Here is a 25,935-nt window from a genome sequence, read left to right on the forward strand (position 1 = left end):
CAACAAAAGCATCGTTTTTAAAAGCCCATGTGGAAGCCACAGCCCTAGTAGAATGAGCCGTAATTCTTTCAGGAGGCTGCTGTCCAGCAATCTCATATGCCAGGTGGATCATACGCCTTAGCCAAAAAGAAAGGGAGGTAGCCGTAGCTTTCTGACCCCTACGCTTTCCGGAATAAACAATGAAGATGATTGACGGAAATCCTTAGTTGCCTGTACGTAGAATTTCAAGGCACGGACCACGTCCAGATTATGTAACAGACGCTCCTTCTTAAAAGAAGGATTAGGACACAATGAAGGAACAACAATTTCCTGATTAATATTCTTATTTGAAACAACCTTAGGAAGGAATCCAGGTTTGGTACGCAAAATCACCTTATCAGAATGAAATATAAGATAAGGCGAATCACACTGTAACGCTGAAAGCTCAGAAACTCTATGAGCTGAAGAAATAGCAACCAAGAACAAAACTTTCCAAGATAATAATTTAATATCCATGGAATGCATGGGCTCAAACGGAACCCCTTGAAGAACTCTAAGAACTAAATTCAAACTCCAGGGAGGAGTAATTGGTCTAAATACAGGCTTAATACTGGTTAGAGCCTGACAAAAAGACTGAACATCTGGAACATCTGCCAAACGTTTGTGAAGCAAAATTGACAAAGCAGAAATCTGTCCCTTTAAGGAACTCGCTGATAACCCTTTCTCCAATCCTTCTTGGAGAAAAGACAGAATCCTGGGAATCCTAAATTTACTCCATGAGTAACCCTTGGATTCACACCAAAAAAGATATTTACGCCATATCTTATGATAGATCTTTGTAGTGACAGGCTTACGTGCCTGTATCAAAGTATCAATGACTGAATCTGAGAATCCCCGCTTAGATAAAGTCAAGCGTTCAATCTCCAAGCAGTCAGCTGCAGAAAATTTAGATTTGGATATTGGAAAGGTCCTTGAATGAGAAGGTCCTGTCTCAATGGAAGTTTCCACGGTGGCAGAGAGGACATGTCCACTAGATCCGCATACCAAGTCCTGCTTGGCCACGCAGGCACGATCAGGATTACTGAAGCTCTCTCCTGTTTGATCCGAGCAATCACGTGTGGAAGTAGAGGAAACCGTGGAAACACATAAGCTAGGCTGAACGACCAAGGCACTGCTAAGGCATCTATCAGTTCTGCCTGGGGATCCCTTGACCTGGATCCGTATCTTGGAAGCTTGGCATTCTGACGAGACGCCATCAGATCCAATTCCGGTCTGCCCCATCGGAGAATCAGAGAGGCAAACACCTCCGGGTGGAGTTCCCACTCCCCCAGATGAAAAGTTTGCCGACTTAGAAAATCCGCTTCCCAGTTCTCTACTCCTGGGATGTAGATTGCCGACAGATAACAAGCGTGGGCGTCCGCCCATCGAATTATCTTGGATACTTATATCATCGCTAAGGAACTCCTCGTTCCCCCTTGATGATTGATATAAGCTACAGTCGTGATATTGTGCGACTGGAATCTGATGAATTTGGCCGAAACCAACTGAGGCCACGCCTGAAGCGCATTGAATATTGCTCTCAATTCCAGAATATTGATTGGAAGTAGAGACTCCACCTGAGTCCATAAACCCTGAGCCTTCAGGGAATTCCAGACTGCACCCCAGCCCAGGAGGCTAGCATCCTTTGTCACTATCACCCACGAGGGTCTGCGGAAACACGTCCCCTGGGACAGATGATCCATTGACAACCACCAAAGAAGAGAGTCTCTGGTCTCTTAATCCAGATTTATCTGAGGAGATAAATTTGCATAGTCCCCATTCCACTGTCTGAGCATGCACAGCTGCAGTGGTCTGAGATGAAAACGAGCAAATGGAATGATGTCCATTGCCGCTACCATTAATCCAATTACCTCCATACACTGAGCCACTGATGGCCGTGGAATGGACTGAAGGGCTTGGCAAATATGTAGGATCTTTGATTTTCTGATCTCCGTCAGAAATATCTTCATGTCTACAGAGTCTATCAGAGTTCCCAAGAAGGGAACCCTTGTCCGTGGAACTAGTGAACTCTTTTCTAGGTTCACCTTCCACCCGTGAGTTCTCAGAAAGGACAACACTGTGTCTGTATGAGATTTCGTCAGATGATAAGTCGACGCCTGAATTAAAATATCGTCCAGATAAGGCGCCACTGCTATGCCCCGCGGTCAGAGAACCGCCAGAAGGGACCCTAGAACCTTTGTGAAGATCCTGGGTGTTGTGGCCAACCCGAAGGGAAGAGCCACGAACTTAAAATGTTTGTTAAGGAAGGCAAACCTTAGGAACTGATGATGATCCTTGTGAATAGGGATATGAAGGTATGCATCCTTCAAGTCAACGGTAGTCATATATTGACCCTCCTGGATCATTGGTAAGATTGTTCATATAGTCTCCATCTTGAACAATGGGACTCTGAGAAACTTGTTTAGACACTTGAGATCTAAAATGGGTCTGAAAGTTCCCTCTTTTTTGGGAACCACGAAAAGATTTGAGTAAAAACCCTGTCCCTGTTCCAGTTTTGGAACGGGACAAATTACTCCCATGGTAGAGAGGTCTTTTACACAGCGTAAGAACGCCTCTCTTTTTATTTGGTCTACAGACAATCGTGAAAGATGAATTCTCCCTCTTGGGAGAAAATCCTTGAATTCCAGTTAATACCCGTGGGTCACGATTGCCAATGCCCAGGGGTCCTGAACATCTTTTGCCCAAGCCTGGGCAAAGAAAGAAAGTTTTCCCCCCTACTAGAACCGGTCCCGGATCGGGGGCTGCCCCTTCATGCTGTCTTTGTAGCAGCAGCGGGCTTCTTGGGTTGTTTACCTTTGTTCCAAGCCTGGTTGGGTCTCCAGACGGATTTGGATTGAGAAAAATTCCCTTCCTGCTTTGTGGAGGAAGAGGAAACAGAGGGTACTCATTTAAAATTTCGAAAGGAACGAAAATTATTTTGTCTTCCTCTCATCTTAACAGACTTATCCTGAGGTAGGGCATGATCTTTACCTCCCGTAATGTCAGAAATGATTTCCTTCAACTCAGGCCCGTATAGGGTCTTACCCTTGAAAGGAATAGCTAAAAGCTTAGATTTTGATGACACATCAGCAGACCATGATTTTAACCATAATGGTCTACGCGCTAAAATGGCAATTCCTGCATTTTTCGCCGCCAATTTAGCAATTTGAAAGGCGGCATCTGTAATAAAAGAATTAGCTAGCTTGAGAGCCTTAATTCTATCCAAAATGTCCTCTAAAGGGGTCTCAACTTTTAGAGACTCTTCTAGAGCATCAAACCAAAAAGCTGCTGCAGTAGTAACTGGAACAATGCAAGCTGTTGGTTGTAAAAGAAAACCCTGATGAATAAATAATTTCTTTAGAAGACCCTCCAACTTCTTATCCATAGGGTCTTTAAAAGCACAACTGTCTTCAATAGGTATAGTTGTACGCTTAGCCAGGGTAGAAATAGCTCCCTCCACCTTAGGGACCGACTGCCAAGAGTCCCGAATGGTGTCTGATATGGGATACATTTTCTTAAAATTAGGAGGAGGAGAGAACGGTATACCTGGTCTATCCCATTCCTTTTTTATAATTTCCGAAATTCTTTTAGGAAAAGGAAAAACATAAGTGTAAGTAGGTACCTCTAGATATTTGTCCATTTTACACAATTTTTCTGGAGGAATCACAATAGAAATAACAAATATATATATAATGTCAAGCTGCCTCTCCCAGTGTCCAGCCCTAAGCAGATATAAGTAATATGCATGCAATACAAGGATAGTCAGTAACACCCTCAGTGATACAGGTCTACTGCTTACCCCTTCCCTTGCAGGGAAATAAATAAGGATCCTCAGTAACACCCTCGGTGATACAGGTCTACTGCTTACCCCTTCCCTTGCAGGGAAAAAATGTCAGCCAATTCTGATATAACAAGTCTCCTCAGAAATAAAGGACTGAACATACCTCAATGATGCTTGTAGCATGACACCGTTCTCCACACTGAAGATTTCTCTTGCACTACCTTCAGAAGCTCTGTGGGAACCAAAATGGATCTTAGTTACAACTGATAAGTTCATCAACCTCAGGGCAGAAATCTTCTTCCATATCTCCCTGAGGAAAATAGTACACACCGGTACCATTTAAAAATAAAAAACTTCTTGATTGAAGAATCTAAAACTAACACCTCACTTTACCTCTTCCTATTACTAACACAGGCAAAGAGAATGACTGTGGGTGGAGGGAAGGGAGGAGCTATATATACAGCTCTGCTGTGGTGCTCTTTGCCACTCCTGTTAGCAGGAGGTTAATATCCCACAAGTAAGGATGAACTCCGTGGACTCGTCGTATCTTGTAGAAGAAAGAAAGAACAGAGTAGCAAACTCTGGCTTGCTAAACTAGGGCAGCAATTGTTAGGAAAACGCAGTAAGTACCTCTTTACAAGTTCCTAACTGCTTTAAAGCCACCACTAACCGACTGCAAGGAATGACGTGGAATACGGCTATACCCCAAGAGTGATATTCCCAACAGTAATTACTCAAGCCGTGGACTCACCATATCTTAGGAAAGAAATATCAACAATATTCCGGTTTCCATCACTTTAATTGACTTGCAGCTGTGAAAACTCCACCAGAGCGTGGATTTAAAGTGCTGAAGACACTGCTGCCTTAGGTGATTCTGGTGCCCTAACAGGATACCCTCCCATTTCACAACTGATAGGGAGTTATGCATTTTATGGCAACTGGAAGCCGCTGGAGTCAGACAAAGCATTTGAGGAGTATTCATAACAGCAAGTACAATGTTCATACTTGCAAAAGTATGTTCAAGAACAGCCCAGACTTTTATGTCCCCTTTGTTAGAAACAATAAGAATGTGTGATTTTCAACAAGGAACAAACCAACAGCAATTGTACAATCCAAGCATTTTATTTTAGAGTTTTTTTTTAAACCATAAAACTTTTTACAATTGTAATAACACAATACTTATCACAAGCAGGGCCTTAGAAGGACTGGCTATTGGTGAGAGGCAAATGAGGAAACCATTAAAAAGGCATAATCACACAAATGCACCTGACCCATTATATGGTACTACAATCACAAAGCACCATATTCAGGACTGGTGGGTAATTTAAAAACCAACCCATAGGAAGGCAGGAGTGGGGGGAAAAATTGACTCTAAGAATCAAAGTTCTATATACAGAGCTGAAAACTTCACAAGCATGTATTACCAATTCATTAGGAAATATGAAATATTACAATAGAAAAAAAAAAGAGAGACCTTGGAACCGGATGATAGAAAAATAAAATCCAATTTATTAAACGTAGGCTAATATATATATATATATATACGCCAAGTCAGAAAAACATAGGACAAACAGATCATACACGTTTCGACAGATGCCGTACTCATAGATCTGTTTAAGCATTGTACAGTGCCAGTTTAATAAACACCTCCTTCACAGCTATTGGCGGAAATGACAATTAAAATACACTCCCACATTAACTCCTAACACCCTGAAAATACAAACAGCAAATTAGAGGGCAATATAGACAGCTAAATGAACCTAACATAGAATATATACCACAATATACGTTGACTAATAACATCATAATCCGCTAAAAGATATATAATATAAAATATATATAATACATAATATATAATATAAGCTAAATTAGAGAACAGTCACAGAATATAAGTACATGATTAGACAAACAATATTATTGTGTATATACATATATTTTCAATATTTGTCAATTTATTAGTTAAGGAAGAGTATTCAGTTCAAGTACTGCAACCAATGATGATATAGACTATTAGCCATCAGGAATATAAACATGGAATGCAGTTATAAACAGGACAAATTCCCAGAAGTGGGAGTACCAAATCACCAAGTATATATATATATATATATATATATATATATATATATATATATAAAATGTATAGCTTTTTATATAGTTTTACTTCCTTGGCTTGTCCAGGCCAGGCAACAATACAATATAATAAAAGAAAAGAAACCATTATGAGTAAGCAGGCTACTGTCACACATTATATAACTTAATACCAATGGTTAATAATATTGAATTCCGAGGTATAACCATTGGGAAACTGGGTTTGCAATTTGTGTATCCAGTAGATTTCCTGCTTAGCCAGAAGGCCTTCTTTATTCCCTCCTCTTAGAGGTTGTCTGATTGCTTTAATGGCTCACCATCTGAATGCACTGACGTCTTTGTTAAGGACCTCCAAAAAGTGACGTGAAAGGGAAGAACATGGTTTATCATTTTTGATATACCATAAATGTTCCCGTATCCGGGTACGTACGTCTCTAGTTGTCATGCCCACATATTGACAACGATGAACAGTGCAATCAATGAGATATATCACATATGAGGTAGATCATTTTATGCAACCTCTGATTTGAAACGACTGTTGGGTAACATGGGACATAAATTCTCTCCTCTCTGTCAGATACTCACATGCTTTACATCTCGAAACTCCACACTTAAATGTACCATTAACACTTAACCATGTCGTGAGGGGTTCTTTGCGAGGTAGCTGACTGGGAGAGAGTATGTTCCCTAAGGTAACATTTTTTGAATATACACATTTGAAACCTTGTTCAACAATACTATTCAGATCCCTGTCGCCGTGTAACAATGGAAAATATTTCTTCAAAATATGGCAAATAGAACAGAAATCCGAAGAGTACTGTGTAATGAACAAGATACAATTGTCTTCTTGAGTAGATTTACATTTAGGTTGCAAAGTATCCTTTCTGTCCAAATCAGATACCGCTCTGGCTATTCTATCCAACATTTGAGGGGAATAGCCCCTGGAAATAAGTCTCTCTTTGATCACTGATTTTTCCTTTTGAAAGTCAGTAGTAGTGCTACAGATTCTTCTAGCTCTGACAAACTGACCCTTAGTGATACCCTTAAAAACATGTTGTGGGTGAGCACTTTTGTGGTGAAGCAAAGTGTTACCTGATATAGCTTTCCGATACAATTTTGTCTGGATACTTTGGCAGTCAATGTGTCCTGTTAATGTAATGTCAAGAAAATTAGTTTCTGTCTGATGCCAATCATAAGTAAACTTAACCCCATTGTCCGCATCATTAAGATATTGGATAAAAATTTCTGGGCTCTTTGTTTGTCTGAGTTCCATATAAGCAGCAAATCGTCAATGAGTCGACGATAAAAAAGAATATGATGTGAATAGAGATTACTATCCGCATAGACAAAGGACCGCTCCAACCATCCCAAAAAGATGCTCCCATGGCGGTCCCCTGTCTCTGCAGAGACTAAATACCCTCAAAGAAAAAATAATTGTGCTGTAATAAAAACCAAGAGACCCTTATAATGTATTCCACAGTCTGGGCATCCAAATAATCCTGTTGCTCCAAAAAATATTTGAGAGCCTTGATGCCCAAATCATGTGGAATACTGGAATGAAGTGACACTACATAGATTGTGAGCCAACTACAAAGTGTAGTCCAGGATAAATTACTAACTAATTGCAAAACATGTGTGGTATCCTTGATGTAAGAGGAAAGTCTAAGTACCATAGGTTGAAGGACTGCTCTAAAAGTGAGCCAATTCCTAACACAAATGGACGTCCGACCACATTGTGTAAACTCTCAACATTTACAATAGAAATACTATACAAAAACAACTTTACAACACATAAAGAAAGAGAAGAAGTCTGCCAGGAGTGAACAACAGCTCAGCGGCTTGCTGGAAGTAGCTTCACTTAGTCTAATTGTGCTTTTAATAGAGAAAAACTTTCCTGAAGTACATCAGATCCTGCCTAACAAAGTAATTCCAGCCCCTAAATACCAGGAAATTCTCCTACGAATAAAGAAAATGACAACCCCAGACGATCGTTTCGGCCTCCTTTGGGCCTCCTCAGTTAGGTGCAGCCGTATGCCTCTAAGCACACTATGCAAGGAGTCCACGTCTGGTTTTGCCCATCACCCTTAGGGAGACTTTCCCCAGGGTCATAATACAAATACATAAAGAAAGAGCAGTCTGCCAGGAACAAACAACTTCTCAGTGGCCCGGTTACCACCTGGGAGTAGCTTGTTTTAGCCCAGTTGTGCTTTTCATAGAGGAAAACTTTCCTGAAGTATATTAGTCTCATCCCGCCAAACAAGGTCAGTACAGCCACAAAATACCAGGCAGTTCTCCTCTGAATAAGGGGAATGACAATCCCAGACAATCATTTTGGCCTCCTTTGGGACTCGTCAGTGAGGTGCAACCATATACCTCCAAGAACACTGGGCAAGGAGTCCACGTCTGGTTTTGTGCATCACCCTAAGGGAGACTTTCCCCAGGATCATAACACAAATACATAAAGAAAGAGAATCAGTCTGCTGGGAACCAACAACAGTTCAGTGGCTTGTTCTATGGCCTGGTTACCACCTGGGAATAGCTTCTTTTATTCTGGGGTTGCCATGTCCCTTGTTCAGAGGAGGATTGGCTGGTGTTTCAGGGCTGGACATACCTTACTAGGCAGCATCAGACTGATATACTGCAGGAAAATTCTGTGAAAAGCACAATTGGGATAAAGAGTTTCCTCCAAGGTGGCAACTTGCCATAGAAAAAGCTACTGAGCTGTGGTACGTTCTTAGTAGAGCGCTTCTCTTTCAGAATGCATTTCAACTTTACAACCCAGATGACACATTGATCTTGATTTATCAAGCTAAGGAGGACTGAATTCCCCTGGTGGAATTTAACATTGCACACAAGCGCTATTTTGCGCTCGCGTGCAATGCGGACCCCTGCCTGTGCACAGCCAATCACGCGCGGACAGGAGCTGTCAATCTACCCGGTCGAACGAGACCGGGGAGATTGAAATTCTCTACCTAAGAGGTGGAGAAGAGGCTAGGTCTGATGACTGCTGCTTGATAAATTGTTACTGCAGGTTCTCTTGTAAGAACCTTGCATTGCAGAGAGGCGAAGGGCTTGATAAATCGAGCCCATTGGGTCGTTCCAAAGAAGAATACAAAAGAGACTAAAATGTTAAAATGTTAGCGATAACATTGTTTAGCATTAGTATAAAATAAAATCAACAATTAAAAAGAACTGAGAGTTAACCCAATTAAAAATGAAACAGAGGAGATAGGGCAACATCCAATAAAAGAATCTTTAAAATGTAAAATGATTTAATCTTACCTTAGCTCTATTGACCATAATATTAGCTGGTAGCTGGGAGAATTGATTTAATTCAAAAACATCACGTACTGCCCATCGACTCATGTCATTTTCTGCTTTGCTTGAACCAACAACATTTTGATTTGAGTGAACATAAGCAACTTCCTTAACTCCATCTAAAGTATAAAGCGGACATTGCAAATTAATTCTAAAAACACATTCACTGCTGAAATTTTTGTTTAAAATATTAAATTACTACAGCTGTATAAAAGAAGAAAGTCATGCCACACATTGCATTTTTAAATGTCTCTGATATCCCACATACTAATGTACTACAATTTGACAAACAGACTTATACTTGTGTAAAAAAATATCTTTATTGTATTCAGTAAACTGCTTTACTCATTTCAGGAATATGATATTTAGAACCTTGCAAGAAAAGCTAATTGTCCTGGCTAAATGTGCTTTTGGCCCTTTGGTTTTTATGGATTTATCTACTTTTCACCTGTGTTCTCAACCCCAGTGTGAGCTAATACTCCAACCTAACTGTGGGCCCTAAGTACAACCCAGCTGCACCCTTAGTCTCTGCTCTATGGTAGGTTTCTCTAAGCCTCTTATCTAGATTCCTGGTGGGCAGAGTTTAATGCAACACTTTTTGGATATTTTAGCCAATAAATTAACTCAAGTTTTTCCTGGTTATCACACATTTGAGTGAGCACTTAAGTCATGACTTTAACATAAATTAAAGATCTCAACTTAAAAAAAAAATAAAGCATGCTTTAATCTAGAAATCTTCTCGACATAAGTGAACATGACTTATTGGGCTACTTCTAGAGTTTATGAGAATGTTAGGACATTATAGCATGCATCCAAGCAACGGATTATTCAAATAAAAAATAATATACGTTCACCAGGTTTTCAATTGACAATGTTGCTTACAGAGCTCATTCATTTCATCCTAGGCTTCAAGTTCACTATAGATGAACTCATTTTAAATGTATTCAAGTATGCAAACAAAGAAATGAGCATTAGAGTACAAATATCAAATTAAAAAGAAAAGCTTGATACAGGGCTGAAATGTAAGAATTTTCAATTTGTAACAGGGGCGGACTGAGACCAATCAAGGCCCCGGACAAAAATTCAGGAAGGGAACCCACTGTCTCACACTGACCCAAATTTATACAAATGAACATAGTAGCCTCCCTGACCTGCCCCCACTAGGTCCCCCAAACACCAAGACCTGCCAATTTTTTTCTTTCATGATTCAGATAGAGCATGAAATTTCAAGCAACTTTCTAATTTACTCCTATTATCAATTTTTCTTCGTTCACTTGCTATCTTTATTTAAAAAGCAGGAATGTGATGCAAAGGAGCCGGCCCATTTTTGGTTGAGAACTTGGGCTATGCTTGCATATTGGTGGGTAGATGTAAGACTCCAATAAGCAAGCGCTATCCACGGTGCTGAACCTAAAATGGGCTGGCTGCTAAGATTTACATTCCTGCTTTTAAAATAAAGATAGCAAGAGAATGAAGAAAAATTGATAACAGGAGTAAATTAGAAAGTTGCTTAAAAATCCATGCTCTATATGAATCATGAAAGAAAACATTTGGGTTCAGTGTCCCTTTAATACACATACAATTTGGAAATAGAAGACAGAGTTGAGAACATGACATTATCAATATCATTATCAATAATAAAAAAATGAAAGCAATTACCTAAAACTCTATCCAAAGAACCATAAGTCTCTCCATTTTTGACACCTCTTTCATTATCCATATCCTCTTCTTGCTTTCTGAAAAGGTTTCTCTCAGCAACTGAACACTTTTTCTTTATTGGCCTATGCAATTGTGGTCTTATTTTGATTCTACCCTTCACAGATGTGTATTTCCGATCTTGCTTATTAATTTGAATATTTTTTCTTTGAAGATTGTCATCATCAGATGAAGAAAAAGCATCAATAGTCTGAGAATTTTTATCAATATCGCTTATTGTATTAAGTAAATGTTTTTCAAGGGCCTTAGTTTGTTTCAAATGATCAACACTCAGATTTTTCTTTGGTATTTCAATGTCATCTGATTCATCACTAATAAGGTCACTAGAGTTACATTGTTTTTGTCTGTTCTTTCTAGCAGGTACATCATCATCCAATTCTGACTCTTCAGAATGATTTGATTCTGTCTTGTGCCTTGAACTCTCTGCAGATCTGTCTAGTATTTGCGTTGAATATACAATGTTTTCACCATCCTCTGAGCTGATTTCTGTCTCCATAATAGAAATGTCTTTTGATGTTGGATATTTACAGTTTCTCATATTGACAGATTCCTCTTCTGAGTCAGTTGAAATGTTCCAATCTAAAATAACCAATTTTTGCTTTTCATTAACTGGTCGTGGAGCCTTCTTAACCTTATCATGACTCACTTCTTCTTTAAACACTTCTTTAGAGATATGAGCTGAAGGCTCCCTCTCCAGCAATTTAGAAAATCCACAATGTTGTAATGTCAGTTGCTTTCGAGAGTCTGTAGTTGCATTAGATTTGTTGGATAGTAGCCTTGAGCTCCCGTTTCCATCTCCATCACTATCACTGCTAAAATCAAAGGTTTCTTTTGGAAATTTTTGTTTCTGTTTTACATCAGCTGAGCTCTCATCATTGTCAGTATCAGCAGCCTAAGTATGGAATGAGAATACCACCAAGTTAGATGCATACACATTTACGTAGAAAAACAAATAAATGTTCCTTTGTTGAGTAATAGATTGGAAATAGAAAAAAAATTGAGGGTATAATCATTTAAGATCTATTAATGTTTGCTAGTATATACTATGGCATCTAAAGATAAGATTACAAGTGTTTGGATTGATTCAGTTGTGCAGTGTGCAAGACAAATAGTTCTCTAAAGAGAACATTACAGGTTGGATTAATCACTTTGTACAGTGCGCTTATAAAAGGCTTTAACTGCGAACAACTTTCTAATTAAAAAACTTACAAAAATGTGTTTTTGGTAGCGAAGTTCTTGTTATAAGGATTGAAACAAAACTGTCAAATACAATGGCGGCCATCAGGCACCTCTAAAGAGAACATTACAGGTGTTCGGAGTGAGCACTCTGTACAATATGTAAGGGATTTAATCATTTAAATATTTGACATTAACCCCTTAACGACCAACGACGTATGGGGTATGTCCTGCAAAAAAATGCAGTTAATGACCAAGGACGTACCCCGTACGTCGTTGGTCTTTGAAAGCAGTGGAAGCGATCCTGATCACTTCCAACTGCTTTCATGTTATAGCAGTGATGCCTCGATATTGAGGCATCCTGCTATAACATTTTTTAGCCGTCCGATGCAGAGAGAGCCACCCTGTGGCCCTCTCTGCATCGGCCATCGATGGCTATGTTCGTTGGTGGGTGGGAGCTGATCCAGGGAGGCGGGTGGGTGGCCATCGGTGGGAAGGGGGGCGGGATCGAGTGCACGCGCGTGCACGTGAGCTTGTGTGCGCGCGCGCGGGAGTGGGAACCCTACACTATGGAACAACAAGTAAAGTGGTACTTGGTGGGAGAGAGGGTGGGAACATTATACATTTTAAGGATCTGGGAGGGTGGGAGGTAGGGGGTTGAGGGGGGGCAGCTACACTACAGAAAATAGTAGTTTTAAAATAATAAAATAAAACATTTGATAAAAAACATTTGATTTAAAACTGGGTACTGGCAGACAGCTGCCAGTACCCAATATGGCGCATAATAAGGCAGAGAGGGGGGTTAGAGAGCTGTTTGGGGGGGGGGGATCAGGGAGGTTGGGGGCTAAGGGGGGATCCTACAGAGCAGAATTATTTTTTTTTTTTTAAATCCCCCAAAAACTCTTATTTTAGTACTGGCAGACTTACTGCCAGTACTTAAGATGGCGGGGACAATTGTGGGGTGGGGGAGGGAAGAGAGCTGTTTGGGAGGGATCAGGGGGTGTGATGTGTCATGTGGGAGGTTGATACCTACACTAAAGCTAAAATTAACCCTACAAGCTCCCTAATTAACCCCTTCAATGCTGGGCATTATACACGTGTGGTGCGCAGTGGCATTTAGCGGCCTTCTAATTACCAAAAAGCAAAGCCAAAGCCATAAATGTCTGCTATTTCTGAACAAAGGGGATCCCAGAGAAGCTTTTACAACAATTTATGCCATAATTGCACAAGCTGTTTGTAAATAATTTCAGTGAGAAACCTAAAATTGTGAAAAATGTAACGCTTTTTTTTATTTGTTCGCATTTGGCGGTGAAATGGTGGCATGAAATATACCAAAATGGACCTAGATCAATACTTTGGGTTGTCTACTACACTATACTAAAGCTAAAATTAACCCTACAAGCTCCCTACAAGCTCCCTAATTAACCCCTCCAATGCTGGGCATAATACACGTGTGGTGCGCAGTGGCATTTAGCGGCCTTCTAAATACCAAAAAGCAATGCCAAAGCCATATATGTCTGCTATTTCTGACAAAGGGGATCCCAGAGAAGCATTTACAACCATTTATGCCATAATTGCACAAGTTGTTTGTAAATAATTTCAGTGAGAAACCTAAAGTTTGTGAAACAATTTGTGAAAAAGTGAACAATTTTTTTTATTTGATCGCATTTGGTAGTGAGATGGTTGCATGAAATATACTAAAATGGGCCTAGATCAATACTTTGGGATGTCTTCTAAAAAAAATATATACATGTCAAGGGATATTCAGGTATTCCTGAAAGATATCAGTGTCCCAATGTAACTAGCGCTAATTTTGAAAAAAAGTGGTTTGGAAATAGCAAAGTGCTACTTGTATTTATTTCCCTATAACTTGCAAAAAAACCCAAAGAACATGTAAACATTGGGTATTTCTAAACTCAGGACAAAATTTAGAAACTATTTAGCATGGGTGTTTTTTGGTAGTTGTAGATGTGTAACAGATTTTGGGGTTCAAAGTTAGAAAAAGTGTGTTTTTTTCCATTTTTTCCTAATATTTTATAATTTTTTTATAGTAAATTATAAGATATGATGAAAATAATGGTATCTTTAGAAAGTCCATTTAATGACGAGAAAAACGGTATATAATATGTGTGGGTACAGTAAATGAGTAAGAGGAAAATTACAGCTAAACACAAACACTGCAGAAATGTAAAAATAGCCTTGGTCCCAAACGGACAGAAAATGGAAAAGTGCTGTGGTCCTTAAGGGGTTAAAGGTATAGTATAGTCAAAATTAAAGTTTTATAATTCTAATAGAGCATGCAATTTTAAGCAACTTTCTAATTTACTCCAATTATCAATTTTTTTTTGTTCTCTTGGTATCTTTATTTGAATGTAAGCTTAGGAGCCGGCCCATTTTTGGTTCAGGACCTGGGTAGCGCTTGCTGATTGGTGGCTACATTTAGACACCAATCAGAAAGTGATAACCAGGCACTGAACCAAAAATGGGCAGTCTTTTATGCTTACATTCTTACCTTTTCAAATAAAGATACTAAGAGAATGAAGAAAAATTGATAATAGGATTAAATTAGAAAGTTGCTTAAAATTGCAAGCTCTATCTGAATCATGAAAGTTTAATTTTGACTAGACTATTCCTTTAACCTTTAGTGTTTCAAATCCATCCAGATAAGGGTTAAGCAATCTAAATGCCATTTGTATGTAGGCATGATGGCTATACAGGGCATGTTTGCTCAATCATTTTCTTTTATTAACTTTCATTCTTTCAATATTTGAAAAGTAATTAAAAACAAATAATAATCATTGATTGAGAAAAACAGAATTTATGCTTACCTGATAAATTACTTTCTCCAACGGTGTGTCCGGTCCACGGCGTCATCCTTACTTGTGGGGATATTCTCTTCCCCAACAGGAAATGGCAAAGAGGCAAGCAAAGCTGGTCACATGATCCCTCCTAGGCTCCGCCTACCCCAGTCATTCGACCGACGTACAGGAGGAAATATGCATAGGAGAAACCATATGATACCGTGGTGACTGTAGTTAGAAAAAATAATTCAACAGACCTGATTAAAAAAACCAGGGCGGGCCGTGGACCGGACACACCGTTGGAGAAAGTAATTTATCAGGTAAGCATAAATTCTGTTTTCTCCAACATAGGTGTGTCCGGTCCACGGCGTCATCCTTACTTGTGGGAACCAATACCAAAGCTTTAGGACACGGATGAAGGGAGGGAGCAAATCAGGTCACCTAAATGGAAGGCACCCCGGCTTGCAAAACCTTTCTCCCAAAAATAGCCTCCGAAGAAGCAAAAGTATCAAATTTGTAAAATTTGGCAAAAGTGTGCAGTGAAGACCAAGTCGCTGCCTTACATATCTGGTCAACAGAAGCCTCGTTCTTGAAGGCCCATGTGGAAGCCACAGCCCTAGTGGAATGAGCTGTGATTCTTTCAGGAGGCTGCCGTCCGGCAGTCTCATAAGCCAATCGGATAATGCTTTTAAGCCAAAAAGAAAGAGAGGTAGAAGTTGCTTTTTGACCTCTCCTTTTACCAGAATAAACAACAAACAAAGAAGATGTTTGTCTGAAATCTTTAGTGGCCTCTAAATAGAATTTTAGAGCACGGACTACGTCCAAATTGTGTAACAAACGTTCCTTCTTTGAAACTGGATTCGGAAACAAAGAAGGTACAACTATCTCCTGGTTAATATTTTTGTTGGAAACAACTTTCGGAAGAAAACCAGGCTTAGAACGCAAAACCACCTTATCTGCATGGAACACCAGATAGGGTGGAGAACACTGCAGAGCAGATAACTCAGAAACTCTTCTAGCAGAAGAAATTGCAACCAAAAACAAAACTTTCCAAGATAATAACTTAATATCTACGGAATGTAAGGGTTCAAACGGAACCCCTTGAAGAACTGAAAGAACTAGATTAAGACTCCAGGGAGGAGTCAAAGGTCTGTAGACAGGCTTGATTCTAACCAGAGCCTGAACAAACGCTTGAACGTCTGGCACAGCTGCCAGCCTTTTGTGAAGTAAAACAGATAAAGCAGAGATCTGTTCCTTCAGAGAACTTGCAGATAATCCTTTCTCCAAACCTTCTTGTAGAAAGGATAGAATCTTAGGAATTTTTATCTTGTTCCATGGGAATCCTTTAGATTCACACCAACAGATATATTTTTTCCATATTTTATGGTAAATTTTTCTAGTTACAGGCTTTCTAGCCTGAATCAGAGTATCTATTACAGAATCTGAAAACCCACGCTTTGATAAAATCAAGCGTTCAATCTCCAAGCAGTCAGTTGGAGGGAAACCAGATTCGGATGTTCGAATGGACCTTGAACAAGAAGGTCCTGTCTCAAAGGTAGCTTCCATGGTGGAGCCGATGACATATTCACCAGGTCTGCATACCAAGTCCTGCGTGGCCACGCAGGAGCTATCAAGATCACCGAAGCCCTCTCCTGATTGATCCTGGCTACCAGCCTGGGAATGAGAGGAAACGGTGGGAATACATAAGCTAGGTTGAAGGTCCAAGGTGCTACTAGTGCATCTACTAGAGTCGCCTTGGGATCCCTGGATCTGGACCCGTAACAAGGAACCTTGAAGTTCTGACGAGAGGCCATCAGATCCATGTCTGGAATGCCCCATAATTGAGTTATTTGGGCAAAGATTTCCGGATGGAGTTCCCACTCCCCCGGATGGAATGTCTGACGACTCAGAAAATCCGCTTCCCAATTTTCCACTCCTGGGATGTGGATTGCAGACAAGTGGCAGGAGTGATCCTCCGCCCATTGAATTATCTTGGTCACTTCCTCCATCGCCAGGGAACTCCTTGTTCCCCCCTGATGGTTGATATATGCAACAGTCGTCATGTTGTCTGATTGAAACCTTATGAATTTGGCCTTTGCTAGATGAGGCCAAGCTTTGAGAGCATTGAATATCGCTCTCAGTTCCAGAATGTTTATCGGGAGAAGAGATTCTTCCCGAGACCATAGACCCTGAGCTTTCAGGGGTTCCCAGACCGCGCCCCAGCCCACCAGACTGGCGTCGGTCGTGACAATGACCCACTCTGGTCTGCGGAAGCTCATTCCCTGCGACAGGTTTTCCAGGATCAGCCACCAACGGAGTGAATCTCTGGTCCTTTGATCTACTTGAATCGTCGGAGACAAGTCTGTATAATCCCCATTCCACTGTCTGAGCATGCACAGTTGTAATGGTCTTAGATGAATTCGTGCAAAAGGAACTATGTCCATTGCTGCAACCATCAATCCTATTACTTCCATGCACTGCGCTATGGAAGGACGAAGAACAGAATGAAGTACTTGACAAGAGCTTAGAAGTTTTGATTTTCTGACCTCTGTCAGAAAAATCCTCATTTCTAAGGAATCTATTATTGTTCCCAAGAAGGGAACTCTTGTTGACGGGGACAGAGAACTTTTTTCTATGTTCACTTTCCATCCGTGAGATCTGAGAAAGGCTAGGACGATGTCCGTATGAGCATTTGCTTTTGACAGAGACGACGCTTGAATCAGGATGTCGTCCAAGTACGGTACTACTGCAATGCCCCTTGGTCTTAGAACCGCTAGAAGGGACCCTAGTACCTTTGTGAAAATTCTCGGAGCAGTGGCTAATCCGAATGGAAGTGCCACAAACTGGTAATGCTTGTCCAGAAAAGCGAACCTTAGGAACTGATGATGTTCCTTGTGGATAGAAATATGTAGGTACGCATCCTTTAAATCCACCGTGGTCATAAATTGACCTTCCTGGATGGTAGGAAGGATCGTTCGAATGGTTTCCATTTTGAACGATGGAACCCTGAGAAATTTGTTTAGGATCTTGAGATCTAAAATTGGACTGAATGTTCCCTCTTTTTTGGGAACTATGAACAGGTTGGAGTAAAACCCCATCCCTTGTTCTCCTATTGGAACTGGATGAATTACTCCCATCTTTAACAGGTCTTCTACACAATGTAAGAATGCCTGTCTTTTTATTTGGTTTGAAGATAATTGAGACCTGTGGAACCTTCCCCTTGGGGGTAGTTCCTTGAATTCCAGGAGATAACCCTGAGAAACTATTTCTAGTGCCCAAGGATCCTGAACATCTCTTGCCCAAGCCTGAGCAAAGAGAGAAAGTCTGCCCCCCACCAGATCCGGTCCCGGATCGGGGGCCATCCCTTCATGCAGTTTTGGTAGCAGTGGCAGGCTTCTTGGCCTGCTTACCCTTGTTCCAGCCTTGCATCGGTCTCCAGGCTGGTTTGGGTTGAGAAGTATTACCCTCTTGCTTAGAGGATGTAGAATTAGAGGCTGGTCCGTTTCTCCGAAAGGGACGAAAATTAGGCTTATTTTTAGCCTTAAAAGACCTATCCTGAGGAAGGGCGTGGCCCTTTCCCCCGGTGATGTCTGAAATAATCTCTTTCAAATCAGGACCAAACAGTGTTTTACCCTTGAAAGGGATGTTAAGCAATTTTGTCTTGGAAGACACATCCGCTGACCAAGACTTTAGCCAAAGCGCTCTGCGCGCCACGATAGCAAACCCTGAATTTTTCGCCGCTAATCTAGCTAATTGCAAAGCGGCATCTAAAATAAAAGAGTTAGCCAATTTAAGTGCTTGAACTCTGTCCATAACCTCCTCATACGAAGATTCTTTATTGAGCGACTTTTCTAGTTCTTCGAACCAGAAACACGCTGCCGTAGTGACAGGAACAATGCATGAAATTGGTTGTAGAAGGTAACCTTGCTGAACAAACATCTTTTTAAGCAAACCCTCTAATTTTTTGTCCATAGGATCTTTGAAAGCACAACTATCTTCTATGGGAATAGTAGTGCGTTTGTTTAGAGTAGAGACCGCCCCCTCGACCTTGGGGACTGTCTGCCATAAGTCCTTTCTGGGGTCGACTATAGGAAATAATTTCTTAAATATAGGGGGAGGAACAAAAGGTATGCCGGGCCTTTCCCACTCCTTATTTACTATGTCCGCCACCCGCTTGGGTATAGGAAAAGCATCGGGGGGCACCGGAACCTCTAGGAACTTGTCCATCTTACATAATTTCTCTGGAATGACCAAATTGTCACAATCATCCAGAGTAGATAATACCTCCTTAAGCAGTGCGCGGAGATGTTCTAATTTAAATTTAAATGTTACAACATCAGGTTCAGCTTGTTGAGAAATTTTTCCTGAATCTGAAATTTCTCCCTCAGACAAAACCTCCCTCCTGGCCCCTTCAGATTGGTGTGAGGGTATGTCAGAACCGTTATCATCAGCGTCCTCTTGCTCTTCAGTGTTTAAAACAGAGCAATCGCGCTTTCTCTGATAAGTAGGCATTTTAGATAAAATGTTTGCAATAGAATTATCCATAACAGCCGTTAATTGTTGCATGGTAATAAGTATTGGCGCACTAGATGTACTAGGGGCCTCTTGTGTGGGCAAAACTGGTGTAGACACAGAAGGGGATGATGCAGTACCATGATTACTCCCCTCATTTGAGGAATCATCTTGGGCAATATCATTATCTGTGGCATCATTGTCCCTACTTTGTTTGGACACTATGTCACAATCATCACATATATTTAAATGGGGAGAAACCTTGGCTTTCATACATATAGAACATCGCTTATCTGATGGTTCAGACATGTTAAACAGGCTTAAACTAGTCAACAAAGCACAAAAAACGTTTTAAAATAAAACCGTTACTGTCACTTTAAATTTTAAACAGAACACACTTTATTACTGAATATGTGAAAAAGCATGAAGGAATTGTTCAAAATTCACCAAAATTTCACCACAGTGTCTTAAAGCCTTAAAAGTATTGCACACCAAATTTGAAAGCTTTAACCCTTAAAATAACGGAACCGGAGCCGTTTTTACATTTAACCCCTATACAGTCCCAGGTATCAGCTTTGCTGAGACCCAACCAAGCCCAGAGGGGAATACGATACCAAATGACGCCTTCTATAAGCTTTTTCAGTGGTTCTTAGCTCCTCACACATGCATCTGCATGCCTTGCTTTCCAAAAACAACTGCGCATTAGTGGCGCGAAAATGAGGCTCTGCCTATGACTAGAAAAGGCCCCCATCTGAAAAAGGTGTCCAATACAGTGCCTGCCGTTTTTTAACAACAATCCCCAAGATTATAATAACTATTAAGAGTTATAATCTGCCAAGAAAAATGTCTACCAGTTTTTTAAGCCCTTATAAAGCCCTTTATTCTTTTACTTAATCTAAGAAAATGGCTTACCGGTCCCCATAGGGGAAATGACAGCCTTCCAGCATTACAAAGTCTTGTTAGAAATGTGGCCAGTCATACCTCAAGCAGAAAAGTCTGCCAACTGTTTCCCCCAACTGAAGTTACTTCATCTCAACAGTCCTGTGTGGAAACAGCAATCGATTTTAGTAACGTTTGCTAAAATCATCTTCCTCTTACAAACAGAAATATTCATCTCTTTTCTGTTTCAGAGTAAATAGTACATACCAGCACTATTTTAAAATAACAAACACTTGATTGAAGGATAAAAACTACATTTAAACACCAAAAAACTCGTAACCATCTCCGTGGAGATGTTGCCGGTGCAACGGCAAAGAGAATGACTGGGGTAGGCGGAGCCTAGGAGGGATCATGTGACCAGCTTTGCTGGGCTCTTTGCCATTTCCTGTTGGGGAAGAGAATATCCCCACAAGTAAGGATGACGCCGTGGACCGGACACACCTATGTTGGAGAAATACTGTTTTACAACTTGCCATTATTTTCATCTGAAGAACAGTGCAGGAAACATATATCTTCTATAACAGGATTTTAACAGTTCTCATTCTGTAAATCGTGAAATCACTGTTACTAGATTTTGGTTTTAAAAAACCCCCCAAAACTATTTAAAATCACCTAGTGTGACAGATTTAATATGTGATCAAGGCCAAGGTTAGCTGGCTATTAAAATGGTTTTCACTAGATAGAGCATTTTCCTCACAAATAAAACCACAGGAAATGTGGAAGACTGAAATTTAGAAGAACCTAATAGAGAATTAAATTATTTATAGTTTTAGAAAAAATAAAATTGCAGATACACAGACAAAATCATTTTTTACATTCCACCCGCCTGTCTATAATGGTCAAACGTCTACTTCTCTATTTGATCTCTTTCCAAAATTATGAACAATGAGATTACCAAGTGTCCAAACAGCACAGGAGATGGAGCACCATTCAAGTCAATTAGTAGTTTAAAGTTTTCTTTTCTCTCTCTCTTTCTTTTCTCTTTTTCTTTTTTACTAAAAGTCATGTATTAAGGCTCAGATTGAAATTTCCTAAACAAGTGACTAGATTACAAGTGCAGTACTAATAGTGCAGGGGGAGCTATCAATACCGCTGGACCACTCTAGGATTAGCACAAATCTGGTACTACAAGTTATTGGTAAAACTGAATAGCCAGACACTGTTTAGGGTGCCCAATACTTTCAATGGATATTGCGACCACGCAAAACATCACTCATATTAAATGTTGAAAATTATGTGTTGCGCTTGAGCAATATGCGCAATGTTTAGCATGGTTGCAATATACCTTGAAAGTATATAAAGTATTACACATATATATATAACATAATTTATGCTTACCTGATACATTTATTTCTCTTGTAGTGTATTCAGTCCACGGATCATCCATTACTTATGGAATATATTCTCTTCCCAACAGGAAATTGCAAGAGGATCACCCAAGCAGAGCTGCTACATAGCTCCTCCCCTCACATGTCATATTCAGTCATTCGACCAAAACAAGACGAGAAAGGAGGAACCATAGGGTGCAGTGGTGACTGAAGTATTAATTAAAATTTAGATCTGCCTTAAAAAGACAGGGCGGGCCGTGGACTGAATACACTACAAGAGAAATAAATTTATCAGGTAAGCATAAATTATGTTTTCTCTTGTTAAGTGTATTCAGTCCACGGATCATCCATTACTTATGGGATACCAATACCAAAGCTAAGTACACGGATGATGGGAGGGACAAGGCAGGCACTTAAACGGAAGGAACCACTGCCTGTAGAACCTTTCTCCCAAAAACAGCCTCCGAAGAAGCAAAAGTGTCAAATTTGTAAAATTTTGAAAAAGTGTGAAGCGAAGACCAAGTCGCAGCCTTGCAAATCTGTTCAACAGAGGCCTCATTCTTAAAGGCCCAGGTGGAAGCCACAGCTCTAGTGGAATGAGCTGTAATTCTTTCAGGGGGCTGCTGTCCAGCAGTCTCATAGGCTAAACGTATTATGCTACGAAGCCAAAAGGAGAGAGAGGTTGCCGAAGCTTTTTGACCTCTCCTCTGTCCAGAGTAAACGACAAACAGGGAAGAAGTTTGACGAAAATCTTTAGTTGCCTGTAAATAGAATTTCAGGGCACGGACTACGTCCAGATTATGCAAAAGTCGTTCCTTCCTTGAAGAAGGATTAGGACATAATGACGGAACAACAATCTCCTGATTGATATTCCTGTTAGAGACTACCTTAGGTAAAAACCCAGGTTTAGTACACAGAACTACCTTGTCTGAATAGAAAATCAGATAAGGAGAATCACAGTGTAAGGCAGACAATTCCGAGACTCTTCGAGCCGAGGAAATAGCCATCAAAAATAGAACTTTCCAAGATAAAAGTTTAATATCAACGGAATGAAGGGGTTCAAACGGAACTCCTTGAAGAACTTTAAGAACCAAGTTTAAGCTCCACGGAGGAGCAACAGCTTTAAATACAGGCTTAATCCTAGCTAAAGCTTGACAAAAGGCCTGGACGTCTGGAACTTCTGCCAGACGCTTGTGCAAAAGAATAGACAGAGCAGAAATCTGTCCCTTTAAAGAACTAGCTGATAAGCCTTTTTCCAAGCCCTCTTGGAGAAAAGACAATATCCTCGGAATCCTAACCTTACTCCACGAGTAACTCTTGGATTCGCACCAATACAGGTATTTACGCCATATCTTATGGTAGATTTTTCTGGTAACAGGCTTTCGTGCCTTTATCAAAGTATCAATAACTGACTCGGAGAAGCCACGCTTTGATAGGATCAAGCGTTCAATCTCCACGCAGTCAGCCTCAGAGAAATTAGATTTGGATGATTGAAGGGACCTTGTATTAGAAGGTCTTTCCTCAAAGGTAGAGTCCATGGAGGACAGGACGACATGACCACTAGGTCTGCATACCAGGTCCTGCGTGGCCACGCAGGCGCTATCAGAATCACTGATGCTCTCTCCTGTTTGATCTTGGCAATCAGTCGAGGGAGCAGAGGAAACGGTGGAAACACATAAGCCATGTTGAAAAACCAAGGAGCTGCTAGAGCATCTATCAGCTTCGCTCCCGGGTCCCTGGACCTGGAACCGTAAAGAGGAAGTTTGGCGTTCTGGCGAGACGCCATGAGATCCAGATCTGGTTTGCCCCAACGATGGACCAGTTGAGCAAATACCTCCGGATGGAGTTCCCACTCCCCCGGATGAAAAGTCTGACGACTTAGAAAGTCCGCCTCCCAGTTCTCCACTCCTGGGATGTGGATCGCTGACAAGTGGCAAGAATGAGACTCTGCCCAGCGAATTATCTTTGAGACTTCCAACATCGCTAGGGAGCTCCTGGTTCCCCCTTGATGGTTGATATAAGCCACAGTCGTGATGTTGTCCGACTGAAATCTGATGAACCTCAGAGTTGCTAGCTGAGACTAAGCTAGAAGAGCGTTGAATATTGCCCTTAGCTCTAGAATATTTATTGGGAGGAGTTTCTCCTCCTGAGTCCAGGATCCCTGAGCCTTCAGGGAATTCCAGACTGCGCCCCAGCCTAGGAGGCTGGCATCTGTTGTTACAATCGTCCAATCTGGCCTGCGAAAGGTCATGCCCCTGGACAGATGGACACGAGATAACCACCAGAGAAGAGAATCTCTGGTCTCTTGATCCAGATTTAGTAGAGGGGACAAATCTGAGTAATCCCCATTCCACTGACTTAGCATGCATAATTGCAGCGGTCTGAAATGCAGGCACGCAAATGGCACTATGTCCATTGCCGCTATCATTAAGCCGATTACTTCCATGCACTGAGCCACTGACGGGCGTGGAATGGAATGAAGGACCCGGCAAGCATTTAAGAGTTTTGATAACCTGGCCTCCGTCAGGTAAATTTTCATTTTTACAGAATCTATCAGAGTCCCTAGGAAGGAGACTCTTGTGAGTGGTGATAGAGAACTCTTTTCCACGTTCACCTTCCACCCATGCGACCTTAGAAATGCCAGAACTATCTCTGTATGAGACTTTGCAATTTGCAAGCTTATCGCCTGTATCAGGATGTCGTCTAGATACGGAGCCACCGCTATGCCTCGCGGTCTTAGAACCGCCAGAAGAGAGCCCAGCACCTTTGTAAAGATTCTCAGGGCCGTAGCCAACCGAAGGGAAGAGCTACAAACTGGTAATGCCTGTCTAGGAAGACAAATCTTAGGAACCGATGATGATCTTTGTGAATCGGTATGTGAAGGTAGGCATCCTTTAAATCCACCATGGTCATGTACTGACCCTCTTGGATCATGGGTAGGATAGTCCGAATAGTTTCCATTTTGAATGATGGAACTCTTAGGAATTTGTTTAAAATCTTTAGGTCCAAAATTGGCCTGAAGGTACCCTCTTTCTTGGGAACCACGAACAGATTTGAATAAAATCCCTGTCCTTGTTCCGTCCGCGGAACTGGGTGGATCACTCCCATTACTAGGAGGTCTTGTACGCAACATAGGAATGCCTCTTTCTTTATTTGGTTTTCTGATAACCTTGAAAGATGAAATCTCCCTAGAGGAGGAGAAGCCTTGAAGTCCAGAAGATATCCCTGAGATATGATCTCCAACGCCCAGGGATCCTGGACATCTCTTGCCCACGCCTGGGCGAAGAGAGAAAGTCTGCCCCCCACTAGATCCGTTTCCGGATAGGGGGCCATCCCTTCATGCTGTCTTAGGGGCAGTAGCAGGTTTTCTGGCCTGCTTGCCCTTGTTCCAGGACTGGTTAGTTTTCCAGGCCTGTCTGTAACGAGCAATAGTTCCTTCCTGTTTTGGGGTGGAGGAAGTTGACGTTGCTCCTGCCTTGAAGTTTCGAAAGGCACGAAAATTAGACTGTTTGGCCTTTGATTTGGCCTTGTCCTGAGGAAGGGTATGACCCTTACCTCCCGTAATGTCAGCGATAATTTCTTTCAAGCCGGGCCCGAATAAGGTTTGCCCCTTGAAAGGAATATTAAGTAATTTAGATTTAGAAGTCACATTAGCTGACCAGGATTTAAGCCATAACGCTCTGCGCGCTTGAATGGCAAAACCGGAATTCTTAGCCGTTAGTTTAGTTAGATGTACAATGGCATCAGAAACAAATGCATTAGCTAGCTTAAGTGCTTTAAGCTTGTCCATAATTTCATCCAATGGAGCTGAGTGAATGGCCTCTTCTAGAGACTCAAACCAAAATGCCGCAGCAGCAGTGACAGGCGCAATGCATGCATGGGGCTGTAAGATAAAACCTTGTTGAACAAACATTTTCTTAAGGTAACTCTCCAATTTTTTATCCATTGGATCCGAAAAAGCACAACTATCTTCCACCGGGATAGTGGTACGCTTAGCTAAAGTAGAAACTGCTCCCTCCACCTTAGGGACCGTCTGCCATAAGTCCCGTGTAGTGGCGTCTATTGGAAACATTTTTCTAAATATAGGAGATGGGGAAAAGGGCACACCAGGTCTATCCCACTCCTTGCTAATAATTTCTGTAAGCCTTTTAGGTATAGGAAAAACGTCGGTACACACCGGTACTGCATAGTATCTATCCAGCCTACATAATTTCTCTGGAATCGCAACTGTGTTACAGTCATTCAGAGCCGCTAAAAC

The 25,935-nt window shown here is 41.1% G+C and overlaps 1 protein-coding gene across 1 annotated transcript in view; it reads right to left on the minus strand.

Annotated features, from left to right (window-relative positions):
* The window catches only part of ERCC6L2 (ERCC excision repair 6 like 2), a 433,149-nt gene that overhangs the window by 39,396 nt on the left and 367,818 nt on the right, over positions 1–25,935 (minus strand). Inside the window, 2 exon segments of the mRNA XM_053702417.1 lie at positions 9,170–9,324; positions 10,865–11,813. Coding sequence (XP_053558392.1) covers positions 9,170–9,324; positions 10,865–11,813 — 1,104 coding nt within the window.

Source organism: Bombina bombina, chromosome 2, assembly GCF_027579735.1.
Source record: "Bombina bombina isolate aBomBom1 chromosome 2, aBomBom1.pri, whole genome shotgun sequence".
Lineage (NCBI taxonomy): Eukaryota > Metazoa > Chordata > Amphibia > Anura > Bombinatoridae > Bombina > Bombina bombina.